This window comes from Eleginops maclovinus, chromosome 4 (genome assembly GCF_036324505.1).
Source record: "Eleginops maclovinus isolate JMC-PN-2008 ecotype Puerto Natales chromosome 4, JC_Emac_rtc_rv5, whole genome shotgun sequence".
In the NCBI taxonomy this organism is placed as follows: domain Eukaryota; kingdom Metazoa; phylum Chordata; class Actinopteri; order Perciformes; family Eleginopidae; genus Eleginops; species Eleginops maclovinus.
In genome coordinates this window covers 713,946-729,589 of record NC_086352.1, presented here as the reverse complement: position 1 = coordinate 729,589, position 15,644 = coordinate 713,946, and the positions used below count along the sequence as shown (strand labels likewise).

Sequence of the window (15,644 nt, the reverse complement as noted above, 5' to 3'; positions counted from 1 at the left end):
GGGAGTGTGTGATGGAGGGTGTAATGGGATATGTGATGGGAGTGTGTGATGGGAATGTGTGATGGGAATATGTGATGGGAATATGTGATGGGAGTGTGTGATGGGAGTGTGTAATGGGAATATGTGATGGGAGTGTGTGATGGGAATGTGTGATGGGAATATGTGATGGGAATATGTGATGGGAGTGTGTGATGGGAGTGTGTGATGGGAATATGTGATGGGAGTGTGTGATGGGAATATGTGATGGGAGTGTGTGATGGGAATGTGTAATGGGAATATGTGATGGGAATATGTGATGGGAATATGTGATGGGAGTGTGTAATGGGAATATGTGATGGGAGTGTGTGATGGGAGTGTGTGATGGGAGTGTGTAATGGGAATATGTGATGGGAGTGTGTGATGGGAATGTGTGATGGGAATGTGTGATGGGAATATGTGATGGGAGTGTGTGATGGGAATGTGTGATGGGAATATGTGATGGGAATATGTGATGGGAGTGTGTGATGGGAATATGTGATGGGAGTGTGTAATGGGAATATGTGATGGGAATATGTGATGGGAGTGTGTAATGGGAATATGTGATGGGAGTGTGTAATGGGATAATGTGTGATGGGAGTGTGTGATGGGAGTGTGTGATGGGAATATGTGATGGGGAGTGTGTGATGGGAGTGTGTGATGGGAGTGTGTGAATGGGAATATGTGATGGGAGTGTGTGATGGGAGTGTGTGATGGGAGTGTGTAATGGGAATATGTGATGGGAGTGTGATGGGAGTGTGTGATGGGAGTGTGTAATGGAATGTGTGATGGGAGTGTGTGATGGGAATGTGTAATGGGAATATGTGATGGAGTATGTGATGGGAGTGTGTGATGGGAGTGTGTGATGGGAATATGTGATGGGAGTGTGATGGGAGTGTGTGATGGGAGTGTGTAATGGGAATATGTGATGGGAGTGTGTGATGGGAGTGTGTGATGGGAGTATGTGATGGGAGTGTGTGATGGGAGTGTGTAATGGGAATATGTGATGGGAGTATGTGATGGGAGTGTGTGATGGGAGTGTGTGATGGGAATATGTGATGGGATGGGTGATGGGGAGTGTGTGATGGGAGTGTTTAATGGGACTATGTGATGGGAGTGTGTGATGGGAGTGTATAATGGGAATATGTGATGGGAGTGTGTGATGGGAATGTGTGATGGGAATGTGTAATGGGAATATGTGATGGGAGTGTATAATGGGAATGTGTGATGGGAGTGTGTGATGCGTTGTACAGTGCAGAGGATAACCTCCATGTGTGTTAGAACACACACCTCTGTAGAAGCTGCCCACCCTGCGGGGCATGGACTCGCTGTAGATGTTCCGGTTCTCTTTGGACGAGCCGCCGTCCTCTGTCTGCTGCTCGTGGTACAAGCCCACCTGACCCGGCAAACACACACACACACACACACACACACACACACACACACACACACACACACACACACACACACACACACACACACACACACACACACACACACACACACACACACACACTGAAGCTGAGCTGATGACTCAGAAGCTTTACAACACAATCTGTGTGTGTGCAGACAGTAACGCAGTGTGTGTGTGTGTGTGTGTGTGTGTGTGTGTGTGTGTGTGCAGACAGTAACACAGTGTGTGTGTGTGTGTGTGTGTGTGTGTGTGTGTGTGTGTGTGTGTGTGTGTGTGTGTGTGTGTGTGTGTCTGTGCGTGTGGAGAAGCTGAGGGTGAGGAGTGACATCAGAGATGCGATGGTGTGCTGCATCCACCCACACACACCATCACACACTGCATGTGGGCGGCAGGGGGGGGTGAATGTCGGACCTCTTTCTGCCGCTGCGTGTGAAAAGACGAGCTGGTGTCCCTGCTGGAGTCCCTGATAGGGGGGGGTCTGCTGTGGGCCTCGCTGGGAGCCTCGCTCTGTGGATGAGACATGATGCAGCATGGAGTGAGCAGCAGCACACAGACACACACACACACACACACACACACACACACACACACACACACACACACACACATATGCTAAATGTACAGTATACAGTATTAATATCAGCTGTCAGGTAACACACACACACACACACACACACACACACACACACACACACACACACACACACACACACACCAGAGGAAGCTGCAGTGTGTCCGTCAGCAGGACCCTCCTGTTTACCTTCCTACTGTGACCCCCAACCTGCTCTGGTGTTTATTGTTGTGTTTGTTGTTGTGTTTATTGTGGTATTTATTGTAGTGTTTGTTGTGGTGTTTGTATTGGTGTTTATTGTTGTGTTTATTGTTGTGTTTGTTGTGGTGTTTGTTGTTGTGGTGTTTGTTGTTGTGTTTATTGTAGTGTTTGTTGTGGTGTTTGTTGTGGTGTTTGTTGTTGTGGTGTTTGTTGTTGTGTTTGTTGTTGTGTTTGTTGTGGTGTTTGTATTGGTGTTTATTGTTGTGTTTATTGTTGTGTTTGTTGTGGTGTTTGTTGTGGTGTTTATTGTTGTGTTTGTTGTTGTGTTTATTGTGGTATTTATTGTAGTGTTTGTTGTGGTGTTTGTTGTGGTGTTTATTGTGGTGTTTGTTGTTGTGTTTGTTGTGGTGTTTGTTTTGGTGTTTGTTGTGGTGTTTATTGTGGTGTTTGTTGTTGTGGTGTTTGTTGTGGTGTTTATTGTGGTGTTTGTTGTGGTGTTTGTTGTGTGTTTGTTGTGGTGTTTGTTGTGGTGTTTGTTGTGGTGTTTGTTGTGGTGTTTGTTGTTGTGTTTGTTGTGGTGTTTGTTGTGGTGTTTGTTGTTGTGTTTGTTGTGGTGTTTGTTGTGGTGTTTGTTGTGGTGTTTGTTGTGTTTGTTGTGGTGTTTGTTGTTGTGTTTGTTGTGGTGTTTGTTGTGGTGTTTATTGTGGTGTTTATTGTGGTGTTTATTGTTGTGGTGTTTGTTGTGGTGTTTGTTGTTGTGTTTGTTGTGGTGTTTGTTGTGGTGTTTGTTGTGGTGTTTGTTGTGTTTGTTGTGGTGTTTGTTGTTGTGTTTGTTGTGGTGTTTATTGTGGTGTTTGTTGTGGTGTTTGTTGTGGTGTTTGTTGTGGTGTTTGTTGTGGTGTTTATTGTGGTGTTTGTTGTGGTTTGTTGTGGTGTTGTTGTGGTGTTTGTTGTGGTGTTTGTTGTGGTGTTTGTTGGGTGGTGGTGTTTTGTTGTGGTGTTTGTTGTGGTGTTTGTTGTTGTGTTTGTTGTGGTGTTTGTTGTGGTGGTTTGTTGTGGTGTTTGTTGTGTTTGTTGTGGTGTTTGTTGTGGTGTTTGTTTGTGGTGTTTATTGTGGGTTTGTTGTGGTGTTTGTTGTGGTGTTTGTTGTGGTGTTTGTTGTGGTGTTTGTTGTGGTGTTTGTTGTGGTGTTTGTTGTGGTGTTTGTTGTGGTGTTTATTGTGGTGTTTGTTGTGTTTGTTGTGTGTTTGTTGTGGTGTTTGTTGTGGTGTTTGTTGTGGGTTTGTTGTGGTGTTTGTTGGTGTTTATTGTGGTGTTTGTTGTGGTGTTTGTTGTGGTGTTTGTTGTGGTGTTTGTTGTGGTGTTTGTTGTGGTGTTTGTTGTGTTTTTGTGTGGTTTGTTGTGGTGTTTGTTGTGGTGTTTGTTGTGGTGTTTATTGCTGCAACTGGTGAGGGATCTAATCCAGCCAGTCCTACAAATCTGGAACCTGGTCTGTGTGGAACCTAGACCAGCAGCTGGACTTCCTGCTGAAGGGATTACCCAGCAGCCCCTGCAGCAGGTATTTTATGATGTCTGACTGACCCGGCTCAGGTCATCCTCCCGGGCCCCCCCCGGGTGTCGGGGCAGGGTTCGGTGCTGCAGCTGGGGGGATAGGAGCTGCAGGCTGCTAGCTCTAGTGGGCCCCCCCGGCCCCACCAACAGACCCTCCTCCCCACCGTGGGTCCTCTGGTGGTCCCTCCGGACGTACATGGAGTGGCGGTGGGGCCTCTGCTGCGAGGAGAAGGGGCTGGTATAGCCCCCCCCGTAAGAGAGCGGGTCCTGAGGGGCCGACAGTGAGTGTGCATGGCCCCTCTCCCCCCCGCCTTCCCCCGGGTCCAGGGTTTCCGGGGTCTTGACATCCTCGGAGGCCTTGTGCCGGATCGAGGATCGCCTGTAGGATGAGTCAAGCGTGTTGCTTTCTCTCTCTGACCGCATGCTACCCCTGCCAGGGCCCCCGGGGGCCAGCCGGTCCCCCCGGCGCAGGGCAGGGCTGCTGGGGGCCGTGAGGTCCAGGCAGCTGGAGGGGAAGTACCGGGAAGTGGGCTCGTCGGCGTACAGGTGCACGTCATTCAGGTTCCCCACAGACTTGGCATCACTCAGCATGCCGTGGCCCCTGGACAGGTTCAGGTAGGAGAACTTTGAGGAGCCGTGGGGGTCCATGTGCCTCCCATGTTTCTCCCCCCCCTGCAGCGTGTTAGTCTTGCCCTCCACAAACGAGTGGCGGTTCTGCTGAGAGCGGAAGTTGGATTTGAGGTACTTGGCCCCGGGGCCGTCTGACCCCTTGGAGCCCAGGCTCAGGTCGAAGTCGGCCTTGCCCTTGGCCTCTACAGGGCCCAGCAGGTGGGGCAGTTCCCCGGTGCAGGGGGGGGGGGTGGTTGAAGTAGTTTTTGTGGTGCAGTGTGGGGCTGAGGGTAATGGCTGCCGGTAGGTTCCCGTTCAGGAAGGCCTCGGTGTTGGGGTGAAGGTCTTCATGGCGGGGGAGGCTAGAGCATTCCCTGCTGCTGGAGCGGTGGCCCCCCGAACCCTTCCCCCCGTGGCCCCTGAGACAGAGAGAACCGAGTCAATTTTGTGCAACATGTTTGTTTTAGAATGTCTGGAAACCTGAATGTGTTCTTAGACATGCTGAGCCATGGCCGGTACGTGTTCGGTCTTTATTACCAACGTGTCCTTTTCCTCTGTTTTTAACATGTTAGCTACTCTTCATCATGGCTGGCATTTTATCTGCCATGTCTCTGAAGGGGTTCTGATGCCATGCAGGAAGTGTACCCGAGGCTGGCTGATAACGATTCAAACACAATCTGTCCTCAACAAAAGAGTGTGTGTGGACCTGCTGGGGGTGGAGGTGTCTCCGTGGTGAGGTTTCCTCTTAGAGGACCGGCCGGGGGTCGGGGTGGGGGGTCCAGGTCTCAGGCTCTGGAAGGCCTGGTGGTTCAGACTCTGCTCCGTCAGGAAACGCTCCGTCGGGTTCAGCAGCAGCAGGTTCTGACCGGAAAAACAGGGGGATCTGTGAGCCTCAGGAGTCCTGAATCAACTCAAAGTAATCACACTGAAATCTGAAGACACACAGAGAGTGTCTCCCAGCACTGAGCAGGGGGACCAATGATCCGTTACAGAGAAAGGGTACTGACCCAGTCCCGTGCCTTACAGAACCATCAGGAAGGTCTGATGTGGTCTGACTGGGATTCGGTCATATTAAAGGATATGAGGTCATGATCCAAGCTTCTTTTCAAGGTTGTTATCTCCATACCATTTTAGTGGGGGTCAGATGGGGGGGGGGGTCTGACACAACACACACACGCTTTAATGGAAGACAAAACGTCTCTGCATCTTCAACCAACCGAGACTCATTCTGGAAGATACCAGATACTGGTCCTAACTCTCTACTCTCTACAGACCAGATACTGGTCCTGACTCTCTAAAGAACAGATACTGGTCCTGACTCGCTACAGACCAGATACTGGTCCTGACTCTCTACAGACCAGATACTGGTCCTGACTCGCTACAGACCAGATACTGGTGCAGACTATCTACAGACCAGATACTGGTCCAGCGTCTCTACAGACCAGATACTGGTCCAGCCTCTCTACAGACCAGATACGGTGCCTGACTCTCTACAGACCAGATACTGGTGCAGACTATCTACAGACCAGATACTGGTCCTGACTCTCTACAGACCAGATACTGGTCCTGACTCTCTACAGACCAGATACTGGTGCAGACTATCTACAGACCAGATACTGGTGCAGACTATCTACAGACCAGATAAGGTGCCTGACTCTCTACAGACCAGATACTGGTGCAGACTATCTACAGACCAGATACTGGTGCAGACTATCTACAGACCAGATACTGGTGCAGACTATCTACAGACCAGATACTGGTGCAGACTATCTACAGACCAGATACTGGTCCAGCCTCTCTACAGACCAGATACTGGTCCTGACTCTCTACTCTCTACAGACCAGATACTGGTGCAGACTATCTACAGACCAGATACTGGTGCAGACTATCTACAGACCAGATACTGGTGCAGACTATCTACAGACCAGATACTGGTGCAGACTATCTACAGACCAGATACTGGTCCTGACTCTCTACTCTCTACAGACCAGATACTGGTGCAGACTATCTACAGACCAGATACTGGTGCAGACTATCTACAGACCAGATACTGGTGCAGACTATCTACAGACCAGATACTGGTGCAGACTCGTGTTCAGAGTGATTATCTCTGAGACTCAGTCCATGAAGTCTGAGCTGAGTCTGTGTTGGTGAGTCACTCTGCAGGAGATCCACAGCCCACACTGAGACTCTGAGACACACACACACACACACACACACACACACACACACACACACACACACACACACATACACAGACACACACACACACACACACACATACACACATACACAGACAGACACACACACACACACACACACACATACAGACACCATTACAACACCACGTGTGTATTTGTTTTATATCCTCAAAATACATTTAAAGACTAGCATTTTAAACTTGTGATTAACACGGATCATTTGTTATTATTGAGTGGCAGGACTAATATATACACACAAATATATCTAATAAGTCTTGAAAACAAATAGAACGGTATGAATATAAAGGTATAAAGATCCTCACCTTCAGCAGGTCAAGCAGCGCCCCCCCGATGATGCCCAGGTATCTCCGCTCTAACGTCTGAGGGTGGTTCACAGCCGGGAACTGCAGAAACAGAGGGTTATAGAAGAGACACGTAAACAGTGTCATGATGTAGAAATGACAGAAACGCGATTATAGAACAGACACAATTCAGAGTTTGGATTTAAGAGTGGATCATGGAGCCTTAAACTAAAATCAATATTGGTCTCTCCTTATGTATCAGTATGTAGAGTCTCTACTTTAAAGAGTCCTCTCCTGCTGATGTTCAGGTGTATATCAGTATGTAGAGTCTCTACTTTAAAGAGTCCTCTCCTGCTGATGTTCAGGTGTATATCAGTATGTAGCGTCTCTACTTTAAAGAGTCCTCTCCTGCTGATGTTCAGGTGTATATCAGTATGTAGTGTCTCTACTTTAAAGAGTCCTCTCCTGCTGATGTTCAGGTGTATATCAGTATGTAGCGTCTCTACTTTAAAGAGTCCTCTCCTGCTGATGTTCAGGTGTATATCAGTATGTAGCGTCTCTACTTTAAAGAGTCCTCTCCTGCTGTTGTTCAGGTGTATATCAGTATGTAGTGTCTCTACTTTAAAGAGTCCTCTCCTGCTGATGTTCAGGTGTATATCAGTATGTAGAGTCTCTACTTTAAAGAGTCCTCTCCTGTTGATGTTCAGGTGTATATCAGTATGTAGCGTCTCTACTTTAAAGAGTCCTCTCCTGCTGATGTTCAGGTGTATATCAGTATGTAGCGTCTCTACTTTAAAGAGTCCTCTCCTGCTGATGTTCAGGTGTATATCAGTATGTAGAGTCTCTACTTTAAAGAGTCCTCTCCTGCTGATGTTCAGGTGTATATCAGTATGTAGAGTCTCTACTTTAAAGAGTCCTCTCCTGCTGATGTTCAGGTGTATATCAGTATGTAGTGTCTCTACTTTAAAGAGTCCTCTCCTGCTGATGTTCAGGTGTATATCAGTATGTAGCGTCTCTACTTTAAAGAGTCCTCTCCTGCTGATGTTCAGGTGTATATCAGTATGTAGCGTCTCTACTTTAAAGAGTCCTCTCCTGCTGATGTTCAGGTGTATATCAGTATGTAGTGTCTCTACTTTACAGGTAAGGAGTCACTGAATAAAAGCATGGTTGTAACCTGAATCTGGGCTCATTGGCAGTAGCCTGGGTCCTGAGTGAGGACTGTCGCCCCTCCCATGCCAAACGAGAGCGACTAGCCGCCAGTAACGTTGTTAACGTACTGTTCGGGAATAAAGATCTATTTGTTTCAAAGTACCAGTGGTCCCTCCATCATTGGGAACCCAGGTGTGAGCCCGAACGCTTACAATCAGTATGTAGTGTCTCAGACTGCCTGTGCTGCAGCCCCTCTTTTCACCTTCTGTTTGAACCAGAGCCCAGTCTCCTCTGATTGGTGAGCTTGCTTGCTCTATGTGATGAGTCAACCACTAAGAGATTTTCCGCCCCTTAGCCTGTCACGTAAAATGTGTTGGAGGTCTGGCCTCTAGGGGTGTTCCATAGTGATGTCACTATGTTTCGGAAGTAAAGAAAGGAGTTTTATTATAAAATGACATTTTAAAGGTATTATATACACCTTGCAGCAGCTGGCTCACAGGGCCCTGTTGCTTTCTTCCTTCATGTTGGTAGAATATTTCTCCAAAGCGTCCAGAAGCTGTTCTTTTTAAATCACACGTTACTCAGTTGCAGAAAGCTGCTGTAGGAGAATTACGTCATCGAACCACTACCACACTTCCTGTGTTCACTCACGGTGTTCACTCACGGTGTTCACTCACTGTGTTCACTGTGTTGCCAGGAAACTTTTATAGATGATTAATATTTCAAAGAAATGTCCGCAGTCCTCTCTGCTGTTGTTCAGATAAGGTCATTGTGTCAGTGTTTATGGCTGGGTTTAATCACACTGGCGACACAAATGATGTCAACCAACAACACCTAACAATCCCCAACAACACTGAACAATCCCCACCAACACCTAACAATCCCCAACAACACTGAACAATCCCCAACAACACCTAACAATCCCCAACAACACTGAACAATCCCCAACAACACCTAACAATCCCCAACAACACCTAACAATCCACAACAACACTGAACAATCCCCAACAACACTGAACAATCCCCAACAACACTGAACAATCCCCAACAACACTGAACAATCCCCAACAACACTGAACAATCCCCAACAACACTGAACAATCCCCAACAACACTGAACAATCCCCAACAACACTGAACAATCCCCAACAACACCTAACAATCCCCAACAACACCTAACAATCCCCAACAACACTGAACAATCCCCAACAACACTGAACAATCCCCAACAACACTGAACAATCCCCAACAACACCTAACAAACCCCACCAACGCCTAACAATCCCCAACAACAACTAACAATCCACAACAACACTGAACAATCCCCAACAACACTGAACAATCCCCAACAACACTGAACAATCCCCAACAACACTGAACAATCCCCAACAACACCTAACAATCCACAACAACACTGAACAATCCCCAACAACACCTAACAATCCCCACCAACACCTAACAATCCCCAACAACACTGAACAATCCCCAACAACACTGAACAATCCCCAACAACACTCCCCAACAACACTGAACAATCCCCAACAACACCTAACAATCCCCAACAACACTGAACAATCCCCAACAACACTGAACAATCCCCAACAACACCTAACAATCCCCAACAACACCTAACAATCCCCAACAACACTGAACAATCCCCAACAACACCTAACAATCCCCAACAACACCTAACAATCCCCAACAACACTGAACAATCCCCAACAACACCTAACAATCCCCAACAACACCTAACAATCCCCAACAACACTGAACAATCCCCAACAACACTGAACAATCCCCAACAACACTGAACAATCCCCAACAACACCTAACAATCCCCAACAACACTGAACAATCCCCAACAACACTGAACAATCCCCAACAACACCTAACAATCCCCAACAACACTGAACAATCCCCAACAACACCTAACAATCCCCAACAACACGTAACAATCCCCAACAACACTGAACAATCCCCAACAACACGTAACAATCCCCAACAACACTGAACAATCCCCACCAACACCTAACAATCCCCAACAACACTGAACAATCCCTAACAACACGTAACAATCCCCAACAACACTGAACAATCCCCACCAACACTGAACAATCCCTAACAACACCTAACAATCCCTAACAATCCCCACCAATACTGAACAATCCCCAACAACACTGAACAATCCCCACCAACACCTAACAAACCCCAACAACACTGAACAATCCCCAACAACACTGAACAATCCCCAATAACACCTAACAATCCCCAACAACACGTAACAATCCCCAACAACACTGAACAAACCCCAACAACACTGAACAATCCCCAACAACACTGAACAATCCCCACCAACACTGAACAATCCCTAACAACACGTAACAATCCCCAACAACACTGAACAATCCCCACCAACACTGAACAATCCCTAACAATCCCTAACAATCCCCAACAACACTGAACAAACCCCAACAACACTGAACAATCCCCAACAACACCTAACAATCCCCAACAACACGTAACAATCCCCAACAACACCTAACAATCCCCAACAACACTGAACAATCCCCACCAACACTGAACAATCCCTAACAACACCTAACAATCCCTAACAATCCCCAACAACACTGAACAATCCCCAACAACACTGAACAATCCCCACCAACACTGAACAATCCCCACCAACACTGAACAATCCCTAACAACACCTAACAATCCCTAACAATCCCCAACAACACTGAACAAACCCCAACAACACTGAACAATCCCCAACAACACCTAACAATCCCCAACAACACGTAACAATCCCCAACAACACTGAACAATCCCCAACAACACTGAACAATCCCCAACAACACCTAACAATCCCCAACAAAACCTAACAATCCCCACCAACACCTAACAATCCCTAACAACACTGAACAATCCCCAACAACACGTAACAATCCCCAACAACACGTAACAATCCCCACCAACACCTAACAATCCCTAACAACACTGAACAATCCCCAACAACACTGAACAATCCCCAACAACACGTAACAATCCCCAACAACACGTAACAATCCCCAACAGCACTGAACAATCCCCAACAACACTGAACAATCCCCAACAACACGTAACAATCCCCAACAGCACTGAACAATCCCCAACAACACTGAACAATCCCCACCAACACCTAACAATCCCCAACAACACTGAACAATCCCCAACAACACTGAACAATCCCCAACAACACTGAACAATCCCCACCAACACTGAACAATCCCCAACAACACTGAACAATCCCCACCAACACTGAACAATCCCCAACAACACTGAACAATCCCCACCAACACCTAACAATCCCCACCAACACCGAACAATCCCCAACAACACTGAACAATCCCCACCAACACCTAACAATCCCCAACAACACTGAACAATCCCCAACAACACTGAACAATCCCCACCAACACCTAACAATCCCCAACAACACTGAACAATCCCCAACAACACTGAACAATCCCTAACAACACCTAACAATCCCCAACAACACTGAACAATCCCCAATAACACTGAACAATCCCCACCAACACTGAACAATCCCTAACAACACTGAACAATTCCCAATAACACTGAACAATCCCCAACAACACTGAACAATCCCTAACAACACTGAACAATCCCACCAACACTGAACAATCCCTAACAACACTGAACAATCCCCAACAACACTGAACAATCCCCAACAACACGTAACAATCCCCAACAACACGTAACAATCCCCACCAACACCTAACAATCCCTAACAACACTGAACAATCCCCACCAACACTGAACAATCCCTAACAACACTGAACAATCCCCACCAACACTGAACAATCCCCAACAACACGTAACAATCCCCAACAACACCTAACAATCCCTAACAACACTGAACAATCCCCAACAACACTGAACAATCCCCAACAACACTGAACAATCCCCAACAGCACTGAACAATCCCCAACAACACTGAACAATCCCCAACAACACCTAACAATCCCTAACAACACTGAACAATCCCCAACAACACGTAACAATCCCCAACAACACTGAACAATCCCCAACAGCACTGAACAATCCCCAACAACACTGAACAATCCCCAACAACACGTAACAATCCCCAACAACACTGAACAATCCCCAACAGCACTGAACTATCCCCAACAACACTGAACAATCCCCAACAACACGTAACAATCCCCAACAGCACTGAACAATCCCCAACAACACTGAACAATCCCCACCAACACCTAACAATCCCCAACAACACTGAACAATCCCCAACAACACTGAACAATCCCCAACAACACGTAACAATCCCCAACAACACTGAACAATCCCCACCAACACCTAACAATCCCCAACAACACTGAACAATCCCCAACAACACTGAACAATCCCCAACAACACGTAACAATCCCCACCAACACCTAACAATCCCTAACAACACTGAACAATCCCCAACAACACTGAACAATCCCCAACAACACGTAACAATCCCCACCAACACCTAACAATCCCTAACAGCACTGAACAATCCCCAACAACACTGAACAATCCCCAACAACACGTAACAATCCCCAACAACACGTAACAATCCCCAACAGCACTGAACAATCCCCAACAACACGTAACAATCCCCAACAGCACTGAACAATCCCCAACAACACTGAACAATCCCCAACAACACTGAACAATCCCTAACAACACCTAACAATCCCCAACAACACTGAACAATCCCCAATAACACTGAACAATCCCCAACAACACTGAACAATCCCCAATAACACTGAACAATCCCCACCAACACTGAACAATCCCTAACAACACTGAACAATCCCCACCAACACTGAACAATCCCCACCAACACTGAACAATCCCTAACAACACTGAACAATCCCCACCAACACTGAACAATCCCCACCAACACTGAACAATCCCTAACAACACGTAACAATCCCCACCAACACTGAACAATCCCCACCAACACTGAACAATCCCTAACAACACGTAACAATCCCCAACAACACGTAACAATCCCCACCAACACTGAACAATCCCTAACAACACGTAACAATCCCCACCAACACTGAACAATCCCCACCAACACTGAACAATCCCTAACAACACGTAACAATCCCCACCAACACTGAACAATCCCCACCAACACTGAACAATCCCCAACAACACGTAACAATCCCCAACAACACGTAACAATCCCCAACAACACGTAACAATCCCCAACAACACCTAACAATCCCCAACAACACTGAACAATCCCCAATAACACTGAACAATCCCCAACAACCCCTAACAATCCCCACCAACACCTAACAATCCCCACCAACACTGAACAATCCCCAACAACACCTAACAATCCCCACCAACACTGAACAATCCCCACCAACACCTAACAATCCCCACCAACACCTAACAATCCCCAACAACACTGAACAATTCCCAACAACACTGAACAATCCCCAACAACACTGAACAATCCCCACCAACACCTAATAATCCCCAACAACACTGAACAATCCCCAACAACCCCTAACAATCCCCACCAACACCTAACAATCCCCACCAACACTGAACAATCCCTAACAACACTGAACAATCCCCAACAACACTGAACAATCCCCACCAACACCTAACAATCCCCAACAACACCTAACAATCCCCACCAACACCTAACAATCCCCAACAACACTGAACAATCCCCAACAACACCTAACAATCCCCAACAACACTCAACAATCCCCAACAACACTGAACAATCCCCAACAACACTGAACAATCCCCACCAACACTCAACAATCCCCAACAACACTGAACAATCCCCACCAACACTGAACAATCCCCAACAACACTGAACAATCCCCAACAACACTGAACAATCCCCACCAACACCTAACAATCCCCAACAACACCTAACAATCCCCACCAACACCTAACAATCCCCAACAACACTGAACAATCCCCAACAACACCTAACAATCCCCAACAACACTCAACAATCCCCAACAACACTGAACAATCCCCAACAACACTGAACAATCCCCACCAACACTCAACAATCCCCAACAACACTGAACAATCCCCAACAACACTGAACAATCCCCACCAACACTCAACAATCCCCACCAACACTGAACAATCCCCAACAACACCTAACAATCCCCAACAACACCTAACAATCCCCAACAACACCTAACAATCCCCACCAACACTGAACAATCCCCAACAACACCTAACAATCCCCAACAACACTCAACAATCCCCAACAACACTGAACAATCCCCAACAACACTGAACAATCCCCACCCACACTGAACAATCCCCAACAACACCTAACAATCCCCACCAACACCTAACAATCCCCACCAACACTGAACAATCCCCAACAACACCTAACAATCCCCAACAACACCTAACAATCCCCACCAACACTGAACAATCCCCAACAACACCTAACAATCCCCAACAACACTGAACAATCCCCAATAACACTGAACAATCCCCAACAACACCTAACAATCCCCACCAACACCTAACAATCCCCACCAACACTGAACAATCCCCAACAACACCTAACAATCCCCAACAACACCTAACAATCCCCAACAACACTGAACAATCCCCAACAACACTGAACAATCCCCAACAACACTGAACAATCCCCAACAAAACTGAACAATCCCCACCAACACTGAACAATCCCCACCAACACTCAACAATCCCCAACAACACCTAACAATCCCCAACAACACTGAACAATCCCCAACAATGCTAAACAATCCCCAACAACACTGAACAATCCCCAATAACACCTAACAATCCCCAACAGCACTGAACAATCCCAACAACACGTAACAATCCCCAACAGCACTGAACAATCCCCAACAACACTGAACAATCCCCAACAACACTGAACTATCCCCAACAACAGGGAACAATCCCCAACAACACTGAACAATCCCCAACAACACCTAACAATCCCCAACAACACTGAACAATCCCCAACAACACTGAACAATCCCCAACAACACTGAACAATCCCCAACAACACCTAACAATCCCCAATAACACTGAACAATCCCCAACAACACTGAACAATCCCCAACAACACCTAACAATCCCCAACAACACTAAACAATCCCCAACAACAGGTAACAATCCCCAACAACACTGAACAATCCCCAACAACACTGAACTATCCCCAACAACACTGAACAATCCCCAACAACACTGAACAATCCCCAACAACACTGAACAATCCCCAACAACACTGAACAATCCCCAACAACACGTAACAATCCCCAACAACACTGAACAATCCCCACCAACACCTAACAATCCCCAACAACACTGAACAATCCCCAACAACACTGAACAATCCCCACCAACACTGAACAATCCCCAACAACACTGAACAATCCCCAACAACACCTAACAATCCCCAACAACACTGAACAATCCCCAACAACACTGAACAATCCCCAACAACACCTAACAATCCACAACAACACTGAACAATCCCCAACAACACTGAACAATCCCCAACAACACTAAACAATCCCCAACAACACTGAACAATCCCCAACA

At 46.8% G+C, this 15,644-nt stretch overlaps 1 protein-coding gene across 1 annotated transcript in view; it reads right to left on the bottom strand.

Moving 5' to 3' along the window:
- Nucleotides 1–15,644, bottom strand: part of LOC134863836 (cyclin-dependent kinase-like 5) — a 50,018-nt gene that overhangs the window by 10,790 nt on the left and 23,584 nt on the right. Inside the window, 6 exon segments of the mRNA XM_063882565.1 lie at nucleotides 1,306–1,411; nucleotides 1,841–1,936; nucleotides 3,783–4,620; nucleotides 4,622–4,780; nucleotides 5,068–5,222; nucleotides 6,886–6,966. Of these exon segments, the coding sequence (XP_063738635.1) occupies nucleotides 1,306–1,411; nucleotides 1,841–1,936; nucleotides 3,783–4,620; nucleotides 4,622–4,780; nucleotides 5,068–5,222; nucleotides 6,886–6,966 (1,435 nt within the window).